General features: G+C 33.3%; 1 protein-coding gene across 16 annotated transcripts in view; it reads left to right on the top strand.

Moving 5' to 3' along the window:
- The window catches only part of LOC145292181 (MAGUK p55 subfamily member 7-like), a 752193-nt gene that overhangs the window by 587459 nt on the left and 141381 nt on the right, over positions 1-23353 (top strand). For all 16 annotated transcript variants that reach the window (XM_080138452.1, XM_080138454.1, XM_080138453.1 and 13 more), the window contains one exon: positions 1329-1409. In XM_080138452.1, coding sequence (XP_079994578.1) covers positions 1329-1409 — 81 coding nt within the window. The remainder of the gene's footprint in view (positions 1-1328; positions 1410-23353) is intronic.

Here is a 23353-nt window from a genome sequence, read left to right on the forward strand (position 1 = left end):
CTACCTATTTTTCCGAATAATCGCTCAAAAATCGAAAATTAAACATGATTTTCCTATGAATCGAACACCAACGAAAGTCATTTAGCAGCAAAAACGCACATGAACCTACCAATGAGTAATATAAGAATGAAAAACCCATATTGGAATCCTTCAACCAAGTTATAGAAACTTAAAATCTAAAAAAACTAATAATACCTGACGCAAAAAAATAAAACCTAAATAAATAAAATAAAATAAAACTAATATTGAAACAGATTAGTAAATATGTCAACAAATTTACCGTTCTCACACAACTATTTTGTATCTAGAAATGTAAACAAAATTAAAAAAAGAAGGAATGAACGAAAAGGGACGGATAGAGAGTAGTAGTAGTAGTAGTCTTGGTTTTACTACAATTGTTCTTATGTTTGTCAACGGGTTAAAGTTGTCTAGTTGTAAGAAAATAGCGACAGTATAGTTGTAATAAAGAATAGTTGCAAAACACCCCCACTCTTCCCATGTTAAATAATAATTTCAAAATAATAATGTTAATATTTTAGTGCGTAGGTCAAAATCTGCAAAAGAAGCGATTTGTGTTTATTTGTTTACATTGTTATGGGTTAATGTTTATGCGCGCATGCACAACCAGATGTCATAAACCGGAAAGTGGGTTACATCACTCGTTACAAGGTCATTTGAGTCTTATAATTATATAGATTATTATAAATATATAGAATCCTTATTAATTAACATGTAAGATATTGTATTTGTAAAGATGATAGACTTACAATATTTCAAAACACAATGAGTAGAAATTTACATAGAAAAGAAGAAGAATACAAATTTATTTTTTAAAAAAAGTGCTATATACGCCTAACAGAAAACAAAATCATACTTCACTGTATATTCATAGACATTTTGATAATTTCCAGCAATTCTCAAATAAATTCCTACTTCAATAAGCTATCTACAAAATCCAGCAATATAAATATATTTAATCCAAACAAGAAAGAATATGAAGCAGTCTTAAGTTTGGAATAGCGTTTTTGTTGGTCTTTAGAACTTTTCAAATCGCATTTTCATCACTAAATGTACAGAATGAATGCATATCGTAAAAATACCAGTTCTAGCTTATTAAATATTTTCTACTTGGAAAATTCTCTAAAGATTTTCATAACTTTTGAAGAACAGTAAAATTCTTTATATGACATTTATTTGTTTGTTTTGTTTATTCATTTTTACCAAATTTAAAAATTATTTTGTCTTTTAAATTTTTTGTTCTTCTCTTAATGATTGCTTGGCCCAAAACTTTATTTTATCTTTTGCTGCTTATTTTTCCATTTTAACAGGTATATAATACACTGCGCAAGCACAAACACAAGCCCCATGTGGACGAATTACGGGAAATCATGGCAAAGCCTCATTTCCAGGTAGGCATCCTCTTTCTATTTATGTTAAATATATTTATAGAAAAGGTTTGTATTGAGAGTTGTTTCTTTTTTTAATCCAGGTAAGAAAAAAGTCATTGGAAAAAAAATATAAACAGGACATTGTCAGCACTGTTTTTCAGGCTTGCTTTTTCATAGAAAGATTAACCCGTTAGATCACCAAAGTTAAGCATCGTTGAACATATTCTTTGGGGGTCAACTGGGACAGGCTTACATTATTACCATTATTTGAATACATTGAAACAAGATAGATGAATAGGCTAGGAAGAAGTGAAAGGGTGGGGAGGGATGTAGAAAAACATAGAACAGGGTGGGGATGAAAGGTAGAAAGATGAATTGAGAGAGACAGAAGTTTTAATATAAAGATGTTACACACACACACACACACACACACTTTTTAATCCCTTTCATTTTGCTTTTATGTCTCCCAGGAATACCGGGCAGCCCTGCTAGTATATAATATGAAGGGCAGTTGTCTGTGTGTATGTTTTTATGTCTGCCTAAAGTTAAAATACAATAAAACGAATACCGGCAGGTTGGTATTTTCTTCATTGGTGCACTCCAGATGAATAATATCTGAAATTTAGAAAAAAATAGTCCATTTTTTTTTAAAACTTAAACTGATGCAAATTTCGTCAGGGAGGGAAGGTTTTGCAGCCAGATTTTGTGCCAACTAAAGAGGAGTAACTCTAATGAGTTCATTCTTTCACGGTTGTCTCTCTGAGTGTGTACATCTACAGAAGTGCTTGGTGGAGAATGAGGAGCAATACAGACACAGAGGGGGGAATCAGGATAGAGTGGGGGGAAGGGGAGAAATAGATGTTTTTAATAGAATTATGTTATATTTTTGCCTCGGGTAATGTTAGGTACCCTTGCTAGTAGTCCTGTATAACGGTTAGACGATTTAAATAAACTTTAATACAATTTATTTGCAATGAAAATTGTAAATTCCTCCTGACTTCTATGGGCAAAATAAAAAAAAGTTATTAAAAAAAAAACGTTCCCCCCACTCTGCCGTCTAATTTCTTCCAACTTCAAAAACACAAATCTCTGCTCACAAGACTCACTCCTTCTATCGCCAAATCCTAAATCGCAAAGTCTCTATAAAAGTCAGGCCTTTATCTAACAATCAGCAGCATCTCATTTGCATGAAGCGATCAGTTGGATTAGCATAAAACCGGAAAGGAAACCATTTCTTTTTTTTCTTTTCCCTTTGTCTGCATGGGACCGCACAAGAAACAGGTGTGTACTGATTTTTTAATGCCTTTTGATTACAAATATAAATAACAAAAATACAGGCATAACTTATGGATATGTAAATAGACTTTAATACATTTTAATATATTTTAATATCTCATAAGACAGGCTTAGATCAAAGGAATATTAAATCTGGACAGTATAAAGAGATGTGTGAAGAAGATGATTAATTGGTTTAGTTACATTAAAAGAATGGGTGAGACTTGTTGAGGGTCAGTACATGTAGATCAGTTGCGGTAGTAGAGTCAGTTGACAGGCGAAGGCCAAGAAAAACATGAAAGGATGTAATGAGGATGGATTTGAGAAAAGAAGTATAAATGAAGACCTGGGCAGAATAGGTTAGTTTGGAATCCAATTTCTAAAAAGTGCGCAACACAATGGCAGCATATTTAAACGAAATGTGATGATATAAATGTGAGAAAATACAAATAACAAAAATGAATGGAAACCATCGACGAAATGTTGCATCCCTCCGCCTGTTTTACAAGTACTTGTTGACAAGTAACGGTGAATGCTCTGATGAACTGCAAGCACTTGTACCCCCTCAACGTAAATACACCCGACAAACCCGACAAGCAGCTAAATCCCACCCCTCCATAGTAGAGATCCCTAGATGTAAGAGTGTCTTCTACTCCAGTAGTTTCTTCCCCAGAACCGCTAGACTTTGGAATTCCCTTCCGGGTCCCTGCTTCCCCAACTGTACTGACATGCAGAAGTTCAAGTGTAACGTGACTCGACATCTTGCTGCCCAACTCCCTACATTGTAGCCCTGATAGTAGCCCCCTACATCAAAATGGCAATGTGCCTTGTTTGGGGTGAAAATGTCATAGAAATATCAAGTACTATGCTGCATCCTTTGATTAGGAGAACTATTTTGTATGATGTTCGATTTTGCAAATTATAATTACAGTAAATTTTGAATGCATTGAATAAAAAAATAATTGATCAGAAAGAAGGATATTTTTTATATTTACTAAGTCAAATTTTTCAAGCCATATCAAGAGGACGATGCATGTAATTTCTTGTATTTTTCTTTTAGTTTTTTAGTAGTGACATAAAATGTTACCATCAATCTGACAGCTTTCAAAATATTCTTTTTCCGTTTGAGGACACCACATGAACTACAGTTTTCCAAATACTGACTTGCTCTATTAGCTTCTTTGATATGTTTACTGTAGTTTGATATACATGCAAGTCTCATTATGTCACCTGTAGCATTTCTCTTTTGCTTTCCAGTGGATTTCATAATGATATTATGATCTGTTGATGTTAATTTTATTATTCTATGTAATAAGAACAATGTCATTTTTTTTTTAATGTAAAAATGACATTTCTTCTCTCTGAAGATTCTTTGACTTTTTTTGGTTTCTTTGAAAGCTGCAGTTACCTCTTATCATGTCATCAACAAGTATTTCCTTTTCAAATATTTCTGCTATAGAATTCCAATAGTAATAATTGTCTTGTTATATGTGATGCCAAGAATCAAGATACGGTTCTAAAAGAGATAATATTGTTTTTTTATATGTTTTTTTGTCTTCGCTTGTAAGGATTTTGAGGTTTCAAATGTAGCCAGACTTACTTTCAGAAAGCATTCTTAAGAAAATTCCATATTTGTTTATTTTTGCTGGATTATATGTTTTGAAACCGACATTTCATTTCCATGTTATCATTGTTTCAACTATGAATGATTCATTTTTAGATTTATACAATAACTGACATTTTCAAATAATCATATCAAATAAAAAAAAGTCCGGATTTGATAACGTTTGTATCTTATTTTTTGAATTATCACAGATATGGAAAAATCTAAGGATTTGCTCAAATCTCATACTGTTCATAGTTTTAAAAAAAAATAAGTGTTTCAACCAAAGAGCCGGTTGATCAGTAATCTGATCAATGTGATGTCTTAGTTTGTGCCATCAAAGTCAATAACATATAATTCATGATAACTTTTGCCCATTGTAAATTTTTAACATATTTCTTATATACCAGTAAATCAAACAAGTCATTATCAGAAAGTAACTAACTCATCTGGATCAATAAGTTAATCACTTTAAATATTTGAAAATTTCTCCAAAGTTGGTGTCATCGTTTTCAATTCATTCTTTTTCAATATCACACTCCCTATAACATTTTTCTGTTGCGGCTTATTCACCCTTCACCACCAAATTGTACTTTCAAGTCGCATTCAAAAAAACTATTACTCTTATGGCTTGTCAGCCCAACTGGTCTTCAAAGTACAGGTCTATGCATGGTTCAACAAGTGAATGAGGAGTTCGTTTACGTCCGTGCATCAGTTGCACGTTACCTTCTGTCATGTGTGAGTTTCATGATTAAAAAAATGTATTTATTGCATAAAAAGAATTCTGGCAGTAAAGGGTTAATATCTGTTTTTGATGAACAATTAATTATTTAATCATTTCTTTAATTTTCACAATCATTCAATTCATATCTGCATTTAATTCATTAAAATTATTTATGTTGAGGGCCACCAGGACAGCAAGCTTATTGGAGCACATTCCATTGAAGTACTTGTAAAACAAGTACAAGGATGCAACGATGTGGCAGGGGTTGGAGCTTGATAGATAGTATGGAATTACAGATTCGATTTGGCAAAAACACTTTGTGCTGCTAATAAGCATGATTAGATTTTATCCCCCAAAAATGGCATCTTGCAATTTTGATCTTAACAACTATTCTAAATCATGTGCTTGTTGTTGTCTTGTTTTCTGGGGGGGGGGGGGTGCAGACATATTTCATGACGATATGAGTTTTGTAATACTTGAAATTTTCAAGGTTTATGTTGCATTTCATGTAAACTTTTCATAATTTTTTATTTAGTTTTTATGAAATAAGAATTTATCTATTTTTAAAAATATGTATACAATATTTAATAAACCTATTACGAAAATTCTAGATGATGATCCAAAGGAAAGAAATAGAAGTGGTAATAATGTATCGGTTTTCTGATTTAGGATAAAAAGAGACTGCTCACCTTAAAATTCTGCATTTAATCTCAGGGTTTGGGGTGGGCTTCAAGAGTTTAAGAATCTGTATTGGGCTTCTTGGGGCTTTGCATCATATAACTACTTATATATAAAAGTATCAAATAATCCTTATACACTATGAAATTTAATTTATGTATGAAAACTAAAGAGGGGAGATATAACATATGAAAAATATTTGGAATCAAGTCTCTCCATGCTGTTATTTCAGATCATTTTAAACCATAGCAGCAAATTTTAGTCTCCCCTCCATCAAGGCCAGAGGTTTTGGGGAAACATCAGATATTTTGTAAGTCATATACAAAACTGTGAAAACAAATGATTATGATTGAAACATTTTCTGACTGTAAAAAAGTGCCAGAAATAGGCTCTGGATGATCCCCTTAATGTGCAAATTTTAGGGCAAATATCACATGACCCATTACACAATTCAGGTCATTACCTTTCCAACGAGCTTTCATTTGTTAAATTTTGATGAATAGTCGCTGAGATTTGGACTTTATAAAATTGCCAAAAAAGGTGGTATATCTATATAGATATGGATATATATATACTGGAAACCAAATTAAATATTGAAATGCTCATATCTTTGGTTCTATGGGACAAAACTACATGAAAATTTGCAGGCTTTTGGAAAAAAATAATACTATTCTATGGTTAAAACTTTATTACAATTGGTAAAAAAGAACCTATATTTTCAAACCAATAAAATATGCACAAATCTGCTTACATTTTTTGTATATATAGTGACTTGCAGGGGCAGCATCAGTTTTGCTGCTTCAGTTGTCTCCCCTGTCACCTTGCCAGGCTACTAATATATATATAGCCTGACTTTCATCTACCCAAAGTTATTGAAGTTGAATCTCTATGCCACATGTAATTTAAGATCTCTTAGCTTAGATTGGATTAAGATTAGATTTAGTAGCAGTTACCATAACAGACTATTTTATCATAGATGAATATCCCTTTGCTGACTGATTCGGCCACATACTGACCAGTCGGCTACTAGGATGTATTAATCATATGTGTCCCTTAATGGACTATTTACTCCTGTCTGGAACAATCCAGCAGCCAGCAGAGGAGCCCCGACTACCAAAGAATACAGACCTCTCACCTCTCGCTCTTTGTCCACTGAATTCCCCCAGGCTGCGACTACCTCAGTGAGGACTTCCACTAGACAGCCTGAGGACACTTCAAGTTTTCTTACAGTAGAACACCCGAGAACTTTCTGTCCCTTTCCTTTTGCCTTGGACACAGTCATTCTTAATACGAAATAAACCTTTTTGCTGTTTTGTTATAAAAAAACTATTCTTTGCCTTTTCTATTTATTAATTTTTTATTAGGGGTTTTGTGCACTTATGCATAAAACTTACTTATAGATCCAACTGTAAATACATCTTTTAATAAATATATACATGCATATGATTTATTAATGATTACAACAGGTAGAGTGCTAGTAATCATGACAGTCAGTGGTTGAGAAGGATTCTTGTAATTGTTAAAGGAAAGAAGCTTAGTCTTAGTAGCATTAAATGTAACCATCCACTTGTGGCTCCATTCCACTACAGACTGGAAATAATTTTTGAAGGTTTCAGCCATTGCCTTGGATATGTGTACCTTCGTTGTTCCCTTATGCCTATTATAGAGTGTAGTGTCGTCAGCAAATATACTCACTTTGAACATAATTTTATAATAGAGGTCATTTATGAATATCAGGAATAATAAAGGTCCAAGGATCGACCCCTGAGACACCTCCACATTAATATCATGTAGTTTGGACGTATGGCCATTAAGGACGATCTGGATTTTTCTCTTGTCTAAGGATTTGATTATTTTAAGTATTCATCATTATGATTTAATTTTCATGGGAAAACCTTCATGCCAAATCTTGTCAAAGGTTTTGTGTGTGTGTGTGTGTGTGTGTGTGTGTATATATATATATATATATAACTTCTTTTGCCTTATTGAGTGGAGGGTACATGCGCTTAGAGATGAAAGATATCCACAGTGGAATGAACTTACCTAAAATTCAGAAAGAAGTTTAGGATTTACGAAGTGATGGACTAACGCTTGATTGATTACAGATTTTAGTGAAGAATATTTTTTTATTTTTTTTTTTTTATTACATTTTCACCCCAAACAAGGCGCATTGCCACTTTGGTGTAAGGGACTACTATCAGGGGCAGCAACTACTGGGGTACTATGTTGGGATTTGGGCAGCAAGATGTTGGTTCACGTTGCACTTGAACTTCTGCATGTCAGTACAGTTATGGAAGCAGGAACCTGGAATGGAATTCCAGAGTCTAGCGGTTCTGGGGAAGAAACTACTGGAGTAGAAAGATCTTTTACATCTAGGGATCTCTACTGTGTGGGGGCGGGATTTAGCTGCCTGTCGGGTTTGTCGAGGGTGTCTACATCGTGGGGGCACGTGTCTGCAGTTCGTCAGATTATTCACCATTAAAATACTTGTAGAACAGGCAGAGGGATGCAACGTTTCATCGATGGGGCAGAGGCTGAAGCTTAGATGCCAGTTCAGAGCCTATCAGATTGGCAACTGTTTTAACCTTGTCTAGGAGCGAGAGACTTGTAGCAGATGCACCAGCCCAAATGTGACAACAATACTCCATACATGGGCGATTAGTGGCCTTATAGAGGTACAGGATACTTTCAGGTGTCAGTAGTTTTCTAGCACGGTAGAGAGAGCCTACCTTTTTTGCAGCGGCCCTGGCAATGTTTTCAATATAATTGTTCCAACTCATGTTTCCTGTGAACGTTAGGCCAAGCAGTTTGAAAGATGTACTCTCAGACAGGGAGTCACTGGCCATTGCTATTGGTGGCAGAGAAGGTTTCTTGTAATTATGGAAGGAAACCAGTTTAGTCTTGGCAGCATTGAATGTGACCATCCATTTATGTCCCCATTCCACTACAGATGGAGATCATCCTCTAGTGTTTTTGCCATTTCTTTAGATATGTGTTCATTTGTTTTCCTGTCATGCCTTTTATAGAGTGTAGTGTCATCAGCATATATACCCATCTCAGAGGCAGTTTTGTCGGGGAGGTCATTAATAAATATTAGGAACAATAGAGGTCCAAGGATAGACCCCTGAGGCACTCTCGCATTTATATCACACTGTTTAGATGTACGACCGTCGAGGACAACCTGGATTTTTCTCTGATCTAAGAAGGATTTAATTATATTAAGTATTCTACCAGTGATACCGTATGATTTAATTTTCCTGAGGAGACCCTTGTGCCATACCCTGTCAAAAGCCTTAGATATATCTAGAGCTACCGCTCTGCCCTCCCCCGCTTTGTCCAGTGAATGGTATATACGTTCAGAGATTACAGTGAGGATATCAGCTGTGGAACGGGCTTGTCTAAATCCATATTGTTTGCCAGTCAGAAGTTTAGCATCTGTAAGGTGCCGAACTAAAGCATGGTTAATTATGGTCTCAAATATTTTGGCGAAAAGTGGGAGGAGGCTAATGGGGCGATAATTTGATGGGTCAGTTCTTTCGCCAGAATTCTTGAATATTGGTACAACAGAAGCAGTTTTCCAACAGCCCAGAAAGCATGATTCATTAAGGCATTTGTTGTAGAGTTTGGAGAGAACTGGAGCTACTTCGGCTGAGCACTTTTTTAATAGCACAGCTGGGATGAGATCAGGTCCACATGCTTTTGAAGTGTCAAGGTTTTTTATGATTGCGTGTACCTGAGCAGGGGTGATTTTTAGATCGTCTAGCATGGCGTCTGTCCGCAAAGGAGTCAGGCAGGGGGTGGTTGGTAGGGTCCAGTGTGGAGTTCGAGGCAAACCGGCTGGCAAGCATATTAGCCTTGTCGGTTGCTGAGCAAACAACCTCGTGATTGTTGGTTAGCGGGGGAATTGTTGAAGCCCATTATTTACTACACTGTTGTAGATTTTCCAGAAGTCACGATTTCCTAATTTTTGTGCTTCGATGCGTTTTTTAGTGGTTTCAGTAAATTCTCTCTTAGCTGTCACTATTTCTTTCTTAACGTTATTTCTAGCTTCTATATACTTCTGTTTGTTTGAACTGGATTTATGTTGGTTAAATCTGCGGTACGCATGCTGCCTTTGAGCAATGGCAGTTGCGCAAGTCGAAGTAAACCATTGGGGAGAGTGGGACTTGCTATAAAATTTCCGCATGGGAACATGTGCTTCCATTGCTGTTTTGAATCATTCAGTGGTCTCATTTGCGCACTGTTCAGCAGGAAGAGAAAAAATATTTCCCCATGGGGCATCTCTGATAAGATCTCTAATGGCTTCCCAGTCAGCCTTTTTATAATATCTCGTTGTTTTGAGCACTGGCTCTTCAGTTTCGGGTCTAGAATTTAGGGAGATTCCTACCATTATCACTGCATGGTCAGCGTTCCCGAGTGGGCTGTCAGCATTTGTTGTACAATCCTCGGGAACTGTAGTCAGAAACAGATCTAGAAGTGATGCTTGTTGTTCTTGCTGGTCAGGGAAACGGGTTGGAAACGTAACCATTTGTGATAGGGAGTGAGATATAGCAAAACTATGTGTTGTGCTGCCCGCTGCGTCTGTGTGAGTAGAGAATCCAAGCCAGTTTTTGTGGTGAACATTAAAGTTACCAAATACATGTACTTGTGCGCTAGTGTCGAGGGAGAGTGCTGTGTCTATGCTGCCAGAGACTTTGTTTATTATGGTGCAGTCCTGGGTCGAGGGAGAGAGGTAGAGAAAATAAAATTAGCTAATGTTGTTTTGTATGTTTAGTCTAAAGCACATAAAGGCTTGATCGTCCGTTTCTAGGTTTGTTTCTCTAGTCAGGGGGAGGGTGTTACGAATTTAGACTCCAAGTCCGTGCATATGTCTGTCAGAGGCCTTACGGCAGAGTGGGAGATAGCCAGGCATGTTAAAGTAGTTAGAGGGGATGGAGGAGTGTAGGTTAGTCTCGCTTAGTGCTAAGATATCCGGGGTATTTGTTGGGAGAAATGCTTCAACATCAGCTAAATTAGTTCTAAGTCCACAGATGTTAGTGAATATGAGAAGACATCTCCATACAGCATATGGTAGTTAAAGGGTTATCTGGAATTGTCAGTTTTCAGGACTTCCACCAATGCCAGTTTTACTGTAATGGCAAAGTTAAATGCACAACCACCTCCGACACTCAACACATCTTTAAGATAATAAACGGAGTCCATCACTTTAAGAGGGTTGTCATCTAACTTCGTCAGTCAAGTAGACAGGCACCTTCTACAATGTTAGTTACTCTTGTGCCAGTATTCCAGACAATTCGTGGACATGCATATAAATAGCAATAGCATGAGATCTCACTCTTTTCTTTTACGCAGCACATGGATATTGACCAAAATTTTCTAGTTGTCGTAGTAAAAAAGCAAGAACAGAAATGTTAATAATAGGATTTCACAATGGTTCTTGTTAATTCCCTGGTAAAGATGGCTATCTCTAAAGCATTAAAGCTATAAATTCCCTCTGATCCAATCATGCTGAATACATCCGTAAACTCCATCCAAAAATTGAATATAATAAAATGTAATAAAAGAATAAGATTTTATGAGCTGTATGCAAAAGACATAAGGTCCTCATTCAATCCTGAACATTGGGTATTCGTTCTAGTGCATATTTTTGTGTAGTGTTTATATGTACAATACATATATGTATGTATATGTGTGTTTGAAGGTAAACAGTTACATTTGGTCGCTACAAACAGCCATCTGTTTCAGTTAATGAGACTTCATCAGGCGACCCTGAATCATTCAATGCCATAGAAAAAAAAGTGTCAGAGGTGGTTGTGCATTTAACTTTACCATTACAGTAAACTGAAACAGATGGCTGTTTGTAGCGACCAAATGTAACTGTTTTCCTTCAAATAAATATTAAAAAATATTTTGCTCTTGTTATCGAGCACTATCTAACAACCTCGTTGAGTTCATTAGTTCCTACTTTTGAATATCTCAAGCCTGGATATATATATATATATATATGTATGTGTGTGTGTGTGTGTGTGTGTGTGTGTGTGTGGACAGACTTTCATACAAGTAAAAATTTATATAATATTTTTCCATTATTTTCATTCTGTCATATATTTATTTCCAAATGTTCAACTTGTACATGTAGTCACATTAAATAAGTGAATGAGTTAAAAAAAAAAAAAAGAAAGTAAATACAAAGCGAAATTAAACTTTTCTAAATGCTTGGAATGGTTACTTGTGAACATTCAAGTAGATTTAATCACTTTAAAAGCATTAACTTTTTTGTTCATAGAATGTAATCATATGATTGATAATGAGAGTAGAATAAAGAGAACACATTAAAAGTCATTCCGTATTGCGATGATAAGCGAATGCACGGATGGCACCACCAAATATTGAGTAAAACAAAGAAGAGGTAAGCAAAATAGCAATGACATTGGAAACGCTGATCAGCTTTGAAGATGTGTGACAAATATTTTATTTTTAAATTGCGTCAAAGAAAAGAGTATTGTTTTAATGTATGCCATAAGAAAATAAGCAATAAAAGTGACTTCTAATTAAATTAATTGAATATAAAATATGGCTACAAAGAATAAAACTTGAAATAAGGTTTAGTAAAGAAAAATACAAATTTAATTTCAAATGCATCCTCCAATCTATATGAGTCTAGTGTAGGGTGGGGGTGATACTAGTGTTGGGACGATTCCTAATTTTTATACGATTCCGATTCCGATTCCAGGAAAATATTGATTAACGATTCCGATACCAAGTACGATTCCGATTCCGATTCCTAGGGAATTATTGTTTTGAAATATACCAGGTAGTTTTATACTTATGGTCGGTAGTTCCCAAATATGTTCCCTAACTTTGGAAGAGATATTTTATGTCTACACCGTCGTGTTTTGGTTTAAATAAAAGTATTATATAGTAAACTAAACGGAAAAATTAGCAAAATTTATTTTAGAGAAAATTTATTTTACTTAATTGGAATACAGAAAAAAAACAAAGAAAATAGAATTTATCCTTCAGAGCAAAAACAAATAAAATAGAATTTATATAACAGAACAAAAACAAGAAAATTAGAGAATAAATTTACACGATTCATTATTTTGGTCCTCATAATTTACAGATTTAATGAATTAAATAAAAAAAATATAGCGGAAGAGAAAGAAAATATATACTAATTAAATATAAAAAAAGATAAATATTTAATTTAATAATTTATAAATGAACGTGCGTAATGAAAAAAACAATATACCACGTGACATGGCGCTGTAGATACAAAATAACCCTTCCAAAGTTAACGACCATGTTTGAGAAATACCATTAATCGAAAGTTTTTGTGTTTTATACCAAAAGGTAGATATAGCGAAAAGTTACAAGTAAAGGAATTTCAAAAACGATTTTTTGTTTGGCTATTGATAGTTGTATTTGTGACGGCAGTTCTTCAGACCTCCATAATTCACAAAGAGTAGTTAACACCTATTGTTTTTTCTTACTTTTTCATTACTTTTACACATTGTTTCTTACGTGAAGAATAAGTTTAGCCAAACTAATTTTGAAATAGGGTATATCAAAGGAACACATATAAAAATGATACCACTATAAAAAACAAATGAAATACTAGATAAAATTGAGCAAAAATAGTTACCAAAATTACAGAAAAAGATAAAACAAAACAAAAAATGGTGAAGTTTGTTGAGCGAAATGAATTATTGAAAGAAAATTAATTGACCTAATAGAAATGTTAAATAAAAAAAATGTCACATTTCAATATTTTTTTAATAATTAAATTCTCAGGGTTGTCGAAATTAAAAATTAAGTGATTTTTTTTTAATTAGACTTCTTTCGAAGCTTGTTACCTTGAAAAATACATTTTAAACCCTGTTTTTTTTTATAAATAAATTGAAAAAAAAAAAACGCAATTAAAAAAATTTAATTGATAATTGAAACTTTAAAAACATTAAACATTGAAAAATTACTTATCTCACAAATTAACGTCCAATAAAGTAGATCCAGTCTTCATACAGGAATTCGGTTATAATAAATATATCTTTCCCAAACTTAAAAATTAAATCTTTTTTTTTTTTTTTTTTTTTGGAGAGAGAGTGCTTTAAAATCGCCGGGGAATGCCGCCTAAAATTTTAAAGAAGTAAATTTTAGGAGTTTAGTGCCTTTCAAAGACGGTTATCACAATTTATTATCATCCTTTAATTTCCTTTTTCCTCCCCCACACCTTTCCATGTGGTTCAGTAGTTAACCAGTGCTCCTGTTGCTGTCAGTCAGCTATCTTTACCTAAGTTTTAATTTCTAGTAAAAAGAATTTTTCATGAATAGAATCAGCATTTTTAAAAATTATTTTTTTAGTTGTATATATTGTATTTACTCTTTGAAGTTAAGGAAGGTTAAAAAAAATTAGTGACTTAGGCAAAAAAAAAAGACACTGCAATTTCGACCCTCACTAATAAAACTGCTCTGAGTGACTAGTTGGTAATTTTTTGTTCCTTTTCTTTTTTATTTTGCTCCTCCAATTCAGTTGGATGCTTCATAGTTAAATGTTTTAACATGTTGGTTGTGGTCATGTTAGATGGTTTTGTTCCTCGCGATATTTTAATTTGACAGACTTTGCAAATGGCTTTCAACTCATGATCTTCATCAACTTCAAAAAGTTTCCATGCAAGACTTTTTTTGGACTTTGAGGCCATATTAGAAAATTCAGTTTATCTGTAAACAAATAAATTACTATTAAATTTTGTTTTAAAGCTAGTCAGATAATTAATTGAAAATAATCCGCTAAAAAAGATAAAAAGAAAAAACTATAAAGGGATGGAGCGGTAAATTGTACCAACCAGTAGTTAACAAAAAAAAAACTTATAGAATTTAATTTTTGAAACCAATGTATAAAAGTTTACATAATGAAATGCAAATATGCATTTCTTTTGAATTTTTTTTTTTTGGTTGACTGTGTTCAATTCACACATGGTTGATGCGGTTCAATATTGCTAAACTATAAGTCTTAAGTAAAATTCTATTTATAAATACTTTTTAAAATGAAATTATTTAATTAATCGTAAATATTATTTAGACATAAAAATTAATTGATTACAACACCTTTTAAAAATATATATATTAATTTCTTTTTCGGTCGGCAAAAAACTGCGTCAAACACTTTTTAATTTTCAATTTAAAATTTTAGAAAAAAGATTATATTATTCTGCTTTTAATATAATCAAATTCAGGGTTTTATCTTTCTGGAGAAAAAAAAAAATTTTAAATGGATTTTATTTCAATGAAATTTAAAAAAAAAAACTTGACTGAATTGAATTAATTACCCTTAAATTAACGAAGGGGTTATTTAATAACTTTAGGTTTGGAAGGGATAGGTATGGGGTCGGTTTTTTTGAAACTTCAAAAGAAGCCGACTACTGTCCAAATTTTGCGAAATAATACAACGTGATCAATTTCATTTTAGAGATATTTCTTTCAAAAGCCTTCTTTTAAAAAAAAGAAAAAAAGTATATTGTTCTATTAAACCTTTTACTGTTTAAATAATTTGACTTTGCTCGTTTTAAGAAAATATAAGTTGAAAAAGCATTTTCATTCACTATTAGAAGATTTGTCAGTAAAAAAAAACAGTCGCCAAAAAGATAAGCGTATTTTTTAAAATTTTTACTTGCAATGTAGAGCCCTGCATACTTCTTTTCAAGTTAACTCTTTTGTAGTTTTGATCACAATAGATCTGAATGAATGAACCTTGTAAGGGAGGGGGCACTAAGCACTACCCTGTTAATAATGAATTTCTTTGGTTTCTTTTTATAACATGCTACATTTCTCTCTTGCAGTTAGAAATATCAGGATTTTTTTTTCTTTTTTTCAACATCAGACTAAAAGAATCGTAATGAAGGAATCGGAAAATTAAGGTATTTTTTAACGATGCGATTCCGATTCCGATACCTCACAAAATACACGATTCTTACGATTAATGATTCCGATTCCGATTAATCGTCCCACCACTAGGTGATACAGTGGATATCAACATGGACTGTTGAGTTGACATGACGTGTTCAAATCCTTGTAGGTAACTTTCCTGTGATTCGAAAAGAGAGAGAACTAATACCAATCTCTAAATCATAACCAGGAAAAAATTATTAATGGTCGGAGTGTAATATTCATTTTTTTAGATGTCAGTAGCTTTGAATATGTGCCTAAAATTTGGATTTGATTGGCTGAAATTTTTTTTAAAGTTATTTAAGAAATGATTTATTTAGTTTGTCATGCTCAGCTTTTTTTTTTTTTTTTTTTAATCTAATTTATAAAACTCACTATGTCTGTGTCTTCATATTTTCAAATTCTGTCTCTTCCAAAACTAAAAGTCGCAGAACAGGGGGTCAAAATCGAAAAAAATCGTCATACATTTTGTACATTTGTCTTAGTTTATTTTTACTCAATTCATATGCGTGTCACGTTGGTAAAGTGGTAACGTCACCAGCTTTGAATGCTACAGTTTTGCTTTTGGTTTCGATTCTAACTGATGACCCCCAAATACTTTTTTTTACTTTTGAAATCACGACTCTATAATAATATATACAGAATCTGGCAAATTAAAATATCATATTAAAGCATATTTTACGACACAGCAAAGCCAGACCCCCCCCCCCCCACACACACACACACCTCCATCAGTTTCTAAATATTTGGAAGACAATTTTAACTTCACATGAACAGCCATAGATTTCCATCATCAACATTATCCATTTTACATACTGGACAGCTTTAAGAAATTGACTTCCTAGCTAATCGGCCCTGTCAGTGGGGCATTAAAATATGCCGACTGCCCCCCTGCAGAGGGTAAAAATCCCTCAATGGGGGTCCTGGATATGACCTTAAACTATATCTAGTGGTGAGGCCCCAGCTTGTGGGCTTTGGGGAGTGTGGAGCCACCCTTTAATTACCATTGCTCCCAGGTCCACTCTGACCCGGAGTGGTAGTACCTGTTAGGGTCCCAACTATGGATTAAATAGAAACCGACGTGAAAACAACAATTAAAATATTTTTCTTCAAAATCTTTGGATTCAGCATTAAATAACCCGAAAAGGATTGATATGCCGTAAAACAAAAACAACCAACCAATCCTGACTAATCTACCTCTAGGTCTTTATTCACCCTTCTCTCTCTCTCTCAGATCCATTTTTTCACTTCCTCTCATGTTTTACTTGGCCTTCTTCCAAAAACTAAACCTGCTATCTCAACTGTTCTACATCTACTAACGCAAGAACTGTCATCTATTCTTTCAATGTGGCCATACTATTGAAGTTAAATCTTTTACACAAGTCTCCCTGTACAGACCAGGCTTTCCTCTGAGGTCATCAAAACTAAGCTTGCCTTTAAGACTCGCATTACACATCTATCGTGATCTACTCTTGCTGCTACCATGACACCTGGTAACGCACTGTACACCAGGCTGTCACCTCCTTTAAGGTCTCCTGCACAGAGAATCTGCAGAAGAAATGCTGCAGGAGGAAGATCTAGGAAATCTCAACAGCAGTACCTGACATGACTTTTGACTGCAGCTGCTTGTCCCGCATCGAGTTCGTCAGCCACAAGCGCGCCTGCAGTCAACATGGATAGGATCTTCGTTTGCAAAGTCAAGCCAAGAGTACACATCTATCGTATCATTCTTATATCATTTCTATCCATGCAATACATGCTCCCAACCCTTACTGGCCAGGTTTCACTTCCATACATCATCACATCGTGTGCACTTTCCTGATAGACTCTTCCCTTGGTCGACACTCGTAACACTCTGTTGGATGATAATGGCAGAAGTTTCTTATATTTACTCAATCCACTTCTAATTCTTGCAAGCACACAAGTATCTCCTCCACCCTGTGCTCCACTGGTATCATCAACTTAATAAAACTTTAGGATAACCTCAAAAGCTTCACCATCCAGTTATGCTTTCCCCACATCTGAATGATCATCCATCTTTATTATCTTACACTGCTTGCATACAGATTGGTTATCCTCTTTCAATGTACTTGTAATTCCACCGCATTACTTGTATACATAATGCTTAGACATACCACATAAAATTGAATTGCATCTGACTCCTTTCACACAAACTGAGAAAGAGAACGTTTCTCTTTTGGGGAGCTTTCCAATATTACAACCACTGATCATCACTTTGGTCTTGGTAACATTCGCTTTCAGACTTTTACATAGCATTCCTTCAAGTTTTAAGTCATCCATTGTTTCATAGGCAAGTACAAGATCAGTAGCATACAGCAATATTTCCAGACAACCTATAATGAGCTCTCTGGACAATGCTTCTAAGACACAAATGAAAAGAAATGAACTCGGTACAAAACTTGAATGTATTCCCAGTTTAACAATAAAGCTGTCATGAAATGTGCTATTAATTCTAATATGACTTTGAGCTTTCTGTACATTGTTTGAATAACCTTCACCAATCACTGGTTTGCCCCTAGTTTAACAACATCAAACAACCTATTTTAGAAATCTGTCAAATTTTTTTTCTAGATCCACAAAGGTAAAACACAAATTCTTCTTACCAAGGATTGCATTTTTTTCTCAGGATACATTACTCATAAAATTGACCTGCATTCAATTTATGCTCATCTGACCTCTTACTTGTTGGCCAAATATTTTCTCAATCACTTTCACATTCTTTCACAAAATAATTCTCGCAGATTTACCTCTCCAACAAATTTCTTAGACACAACACAAGTCAATAATTTTCTCTCATTTTGACAAATTTATTCTCTTTTAACCAGAAATTGAACACCAACATTTTTAAAAAGAAAGATTATTTTCTTCTTAATCAGAACGTACTATTTCTCTTAGGGCATTGTTTTTTTGTAAAAATGTTTTCTTTTGTGTTATTCTTTGAGGAGAAGAGGAAACTGTTAGAGGAGAGGATATTTATTCCTGTCACTAAAACTGATCTTTCACATTTTTTTGGTGGTGCCTTTGTTGTAAGGTCTACAAAATTTAGGCTGTGGTTCACCATTAGATGGTGGAATCCTTCTCCTCCAACTTTGCTGTAGTTGGAGCAACTTTGCTCCAGCGACTGTCGTCCCAGTGGCAGAATGTATTTCTATATAATAGAAAGGACAACTTGGGCGTTACGGTTTGGTACAATCACCAAGAAACTCTCCTTGGTGGAGTCATATCCTCCAAAGATCCAGCCCAGTCTGAGGAGCCTTCCAGCATTGTTTTCTTTGGTTAAATATGGTTGGCAATTTCCACCATGTTCCTAAGGAAATAATCCTGACAAATGTCTCTCATAAAGTTTTTCCAGTTGATGTGTGTACTGTTGGAAATTTTCTGAATTGGGCTTGGTAATTTGCATATGTGCATTGATTGTAATTTATGCACTTTTTACTTGAGAGTAATTATCTCAAATAAAAAGGAACTTTCAAGCGAAGAAATGAAGGAAGAACTCTCATATACGAGAGGAAAATAATTTACCCCACATCTATTGTTAAAAAGACTTAGTTGAACTAAGGAACATCTTCCAGAAGAGCTGTTTTTGGAAATCCACACCAGAAACTGATTAAGTACATTTTTGTTAGTTTGTCACTACCTTTTATCCAAAAGATGATTGTTTTCAAAATAAATCGTTGCCTTTACGGTATAAGTCAGATAATTTCTAAAAATAGCAACCATATAAGGCACATTATCTGTGCAGGTTATTTGTCATTGCCATGTCATGTGACCACAAGTATATTATTTTAATAATTTTGGAGATGTCCATTTTACGTAATATTTTAGCAAAAGTCGATAAAATCATGTTTGTCTTTCAATTTTTAGACGGATTAAATTTGTGCATGATTAAAACTAAATATCTTTTCCTCCAATTTATTAAAAGTTGTCTACTTAGATTTCTATTGCCTAAGTGCGTTTATTATCAATTTTCATTGGCTGATCAAATACAGCATATTCCGATGCTTTTACATAAGCTGCCAGGTAAACCCGAGCTAACATTTACGGAAATCTGAGTCGGTAACTGCAGAAGTGCCAAAATATTGCTCTTGTATATATGTGTATATTAATACAAACTTTTTCAAGCAATATTCATTTAATATAATTGTGTCACCTTTTACAAGATGCGATTGTTATGAATACATTTAATGAAATTGAAAAAAAAAAAAAAAAAAAAAAAACATTTATCCAGATCCAACATTTTTTCACAAAGAATCCAATGCTAATATTCTATTAGGGATTTTATAGCCATTTTTTTTAACTTCCTCTTCGTTATCTAACTTGAAAATTGAAAGTTATAGACATTAAAAATAAGAAAAAAAAAGTTTTTTATTTTATCACTTATCAAAACTAAAAGTCACTTGAAGATAAGGGTCAATGAGATATATGGATTGTCAGTTGAAATGATGAAGAATATCATGAGAGGATTGGAAATAATGGAATAAACAAAATCTGATTACTTATGGGGACAGCTTATGACAAGTATTTATTGACATTGAATTTGAAGTCAGTAAGGAAGCAGTCCTGTGCTAATGTGTGATGCATAGGCTTTAGGGCTGAAAGCAGATTATACATGTCCTCATTTCTAAGCAATGGCTAGGCTGTCAGTTAATATATAATATCTTTAAATTAAATATGAGAGCTTTAAATGAATAAAAGTTTGGAATTAATAATTTGAGAAATTTATCCTAACATGTTACCATAATTTAGAACAAAAGCTCATGGTTCACCAAAATCTAATTTTTTTACTTGAATGATTATATAATTTCTTAAATGCGTTAAATGAATTAGATATCAATTATTCTTGATTCCTGAAGATTGCAGGTCAATTTTAAAGAACCGAAAAAAGTCATTATCTAATGGCAGAGAAACCTAGCAGATAAGAAAAACAAAAATGTATAGAAATAAGCTGTCCATGGAGCTAAAATAGAATATAAATTGAAATGCTTTTCTGACTTTTCCCCTGGACTGTTATTAATTTAGTCATATTACATCACAGCAATCACATAAGTTTTATTGCAATCAACTAATGAGAATCCAATGAGAAAACATAATTCTTAAGTTTTGCTTTTCAACCTATTCTTGTTTAAAATAAATCAATCTTTGATGAAACATGAGATTTTCAATGTATTAAAGTAAATGAAATGGAAATTGATCTTACCTTTAAAAAATATTTGCATTTTTCAATAGCATACTAACTCAACCAAATTATATTGACTGAAAATAGTCAATTTTTAGGCACAGGTTCGAATCTTGACTCCGTCTTATTTTTCAATCTGTGAATTTTTTTAAGTTTTAACCACATAAATAATCATTATTTATAAAGTACAGAATGTGCTTGAGTATACTTTAAAAATTTAAATAGCAAAATTTACTCCAAAAATATACTTTTGGATTTGACGTGTATATATATATATATATATATATATATATATATATATATATATATATATTACACCCATATGAGAGAGAGAATTCAATACATACACCATTGCGATTTGTAAATAGAATCTTCTTAGTTGATAATATAAACCATATCAAAACATATATCTTTCATGGCTGCCTAAGTAGTTGAATTAATATATCTTTTTCGTGCTGCCTAAGTTGTTGAGTTTCAAATCTCATCTTGAAATGATAAATATATATATATATATATAGAGAGAGAGAGAGACAGACAGACAGACAGACAGACAGACAGACATGTCTCATCATATCACAACTCTGATGTTGCTAGACATGATGCCTATTTCAATGAGATTTGAAACTCAACTACTTAGGCAGCAAAGATCTTATTCAGCCACGAATATATATATATATATATATATATATATATATATATTAGAAATGAATAAGCTATGAACACCAACCTGTTTTTTTAGGAGGGGAGGAGCAATCTCTGTTTCAGGTTTCGTACCAATTTGCATTCTTTTCATTTTATTCTCACCTTTCTCATTGCAAAATTTTTCAAAATGTTTCACCCATTGTGTTCTCCAGCCTTCTTTAGAATTTGTTTTTGTCTGTTTGTTTGTGCTTTTTTTTTTGTCTGCTTATATGTGCATTTTTTTTTTTGTACTAAATTTTATTCCAGGAATTCTAAACTATTTAATCCAATGAGTTTGATTACTTTCATTTCATGTTCTATGCTCTTTTAGAAGCTAATGCTTAGAGGATTATCGATTATACGTATTCGAAAGAAGGCATTGCAATCAAATATGGCTGACTGTATGGAAAGAAAAAGGAGATCCTGAATTATTCTGAAATAAAGTTAAAAGGCCTTCTATGTCAAGGCAATAAAGTCTTCTGTTAAGTATTCTCAGAAGGTTACTAATTGAAAGAAAAATATCTGTAGAAGGTCAGAGAGTAGAAAGGATACAACGAGAACGCAACAAAATCCAAAATGGGGGAAACAGTCTCAATCATGCAAATAATGTATCTATCATCTCTCGGTCTTTTTCACTCTCTCTCTCTCTCTATATATATATATACACACACACACACATATCCCACTGTTCACTAAATAACCATAATTACTAGTCAGTGTCAGACATATTTAATTGCATACTTATAATTGTAATAATTAGGTTGATTGGATTGGCTAATGTTATCTTGAGGATGAGTAACTTTAACACCTGCTACAACCTTGTCGAAAGCATTATTATATAAAATAATGCAAGGCAGACACTTCTATTTTGTACATTGGCGCTGCAATGAAGAATGTCTCTATTTTAAAATGCTGTCAATGATAAAATAAAACCTTTTAGTCTCGCATTTATGTCTCCATCCATTTGCAACTAAGTGCACTTAAGCTTGGCAACACTAAAGCACAAACCACCAATCAGCATGATGCGATGGCAATGTAGATTGTTTATATTTTATACTCAGAAATGACAATAATTGTGTAAACCCAATAAAGAAAATGATGGAGATGAAATAGATTCCATCCATAAAGAAAATAATGGAGATGAAATAAAGTCCACCAATAAAAAAAATGATGGAGATGAAATAGATTCCACCAATACAAAAAATGATGGAGATGAAATAGATTCCATCCATAAAGAAAATGATGGAGATGTAATAGACTCCATCAATAAAGAAAATTATGGAGATGAAATAGATTCCATCCACAAAGAAAATGATGGAGATGAAATAGATTCCATCCATAAAGAAAATGATGGAGATGAAATAGATTCCATCCATAAAGAAAATGATGGAGATGAAATAGATTTCATCAATAAAGAAAATGATGGAGATGAAATAGATTCCATCAATAAAGAAAATGATGGAGATGAAATAGACTCCATCAATAAAGAAAATGATGGAGATGAAATAGACTCCATCAATAAAGAAAATGATGGAGATGAAATAGATTCCATCCATAAAGAAAATAATGGAGATGAAATAGATTAAATCCATAAAGAAAATGATGGAGATGAAATAGATTAAATCCATAAAGAAAATGATGGAGATGAAATATATTCTATCAATAAAGAAAATGATGGAGATGAAATAGACTCCATCAATAAAGAAAATTATGGAGATGAAATAGATTCCATCCATAAAGAAAATGATGGAGATGAAATAGACTCCATCAATAAAGAAAATTATGGAGATGAAATAGATTCCATCCATAAAGAAAATGATGGAGATGAAATAGATTCCATCAATAAAGAAAATGATGGAGATGAA

The sequence above is a fragment of the Euprymna scolopes genome, chromosome 13 (assembly GCF_053919585.1).
Source record: "Euprymna scolopes isolate OS-2025 chromosome 13, ASM5391958v1, whole genome shotgun sequence".
In the NCBI taxonomy this organism is placed as follows: Eukaryota; Metazoa; Mollusca; class Cephalopoda; order Sepiida; family Sepiolidae; genus Euprymna; species Euprymna scolopes.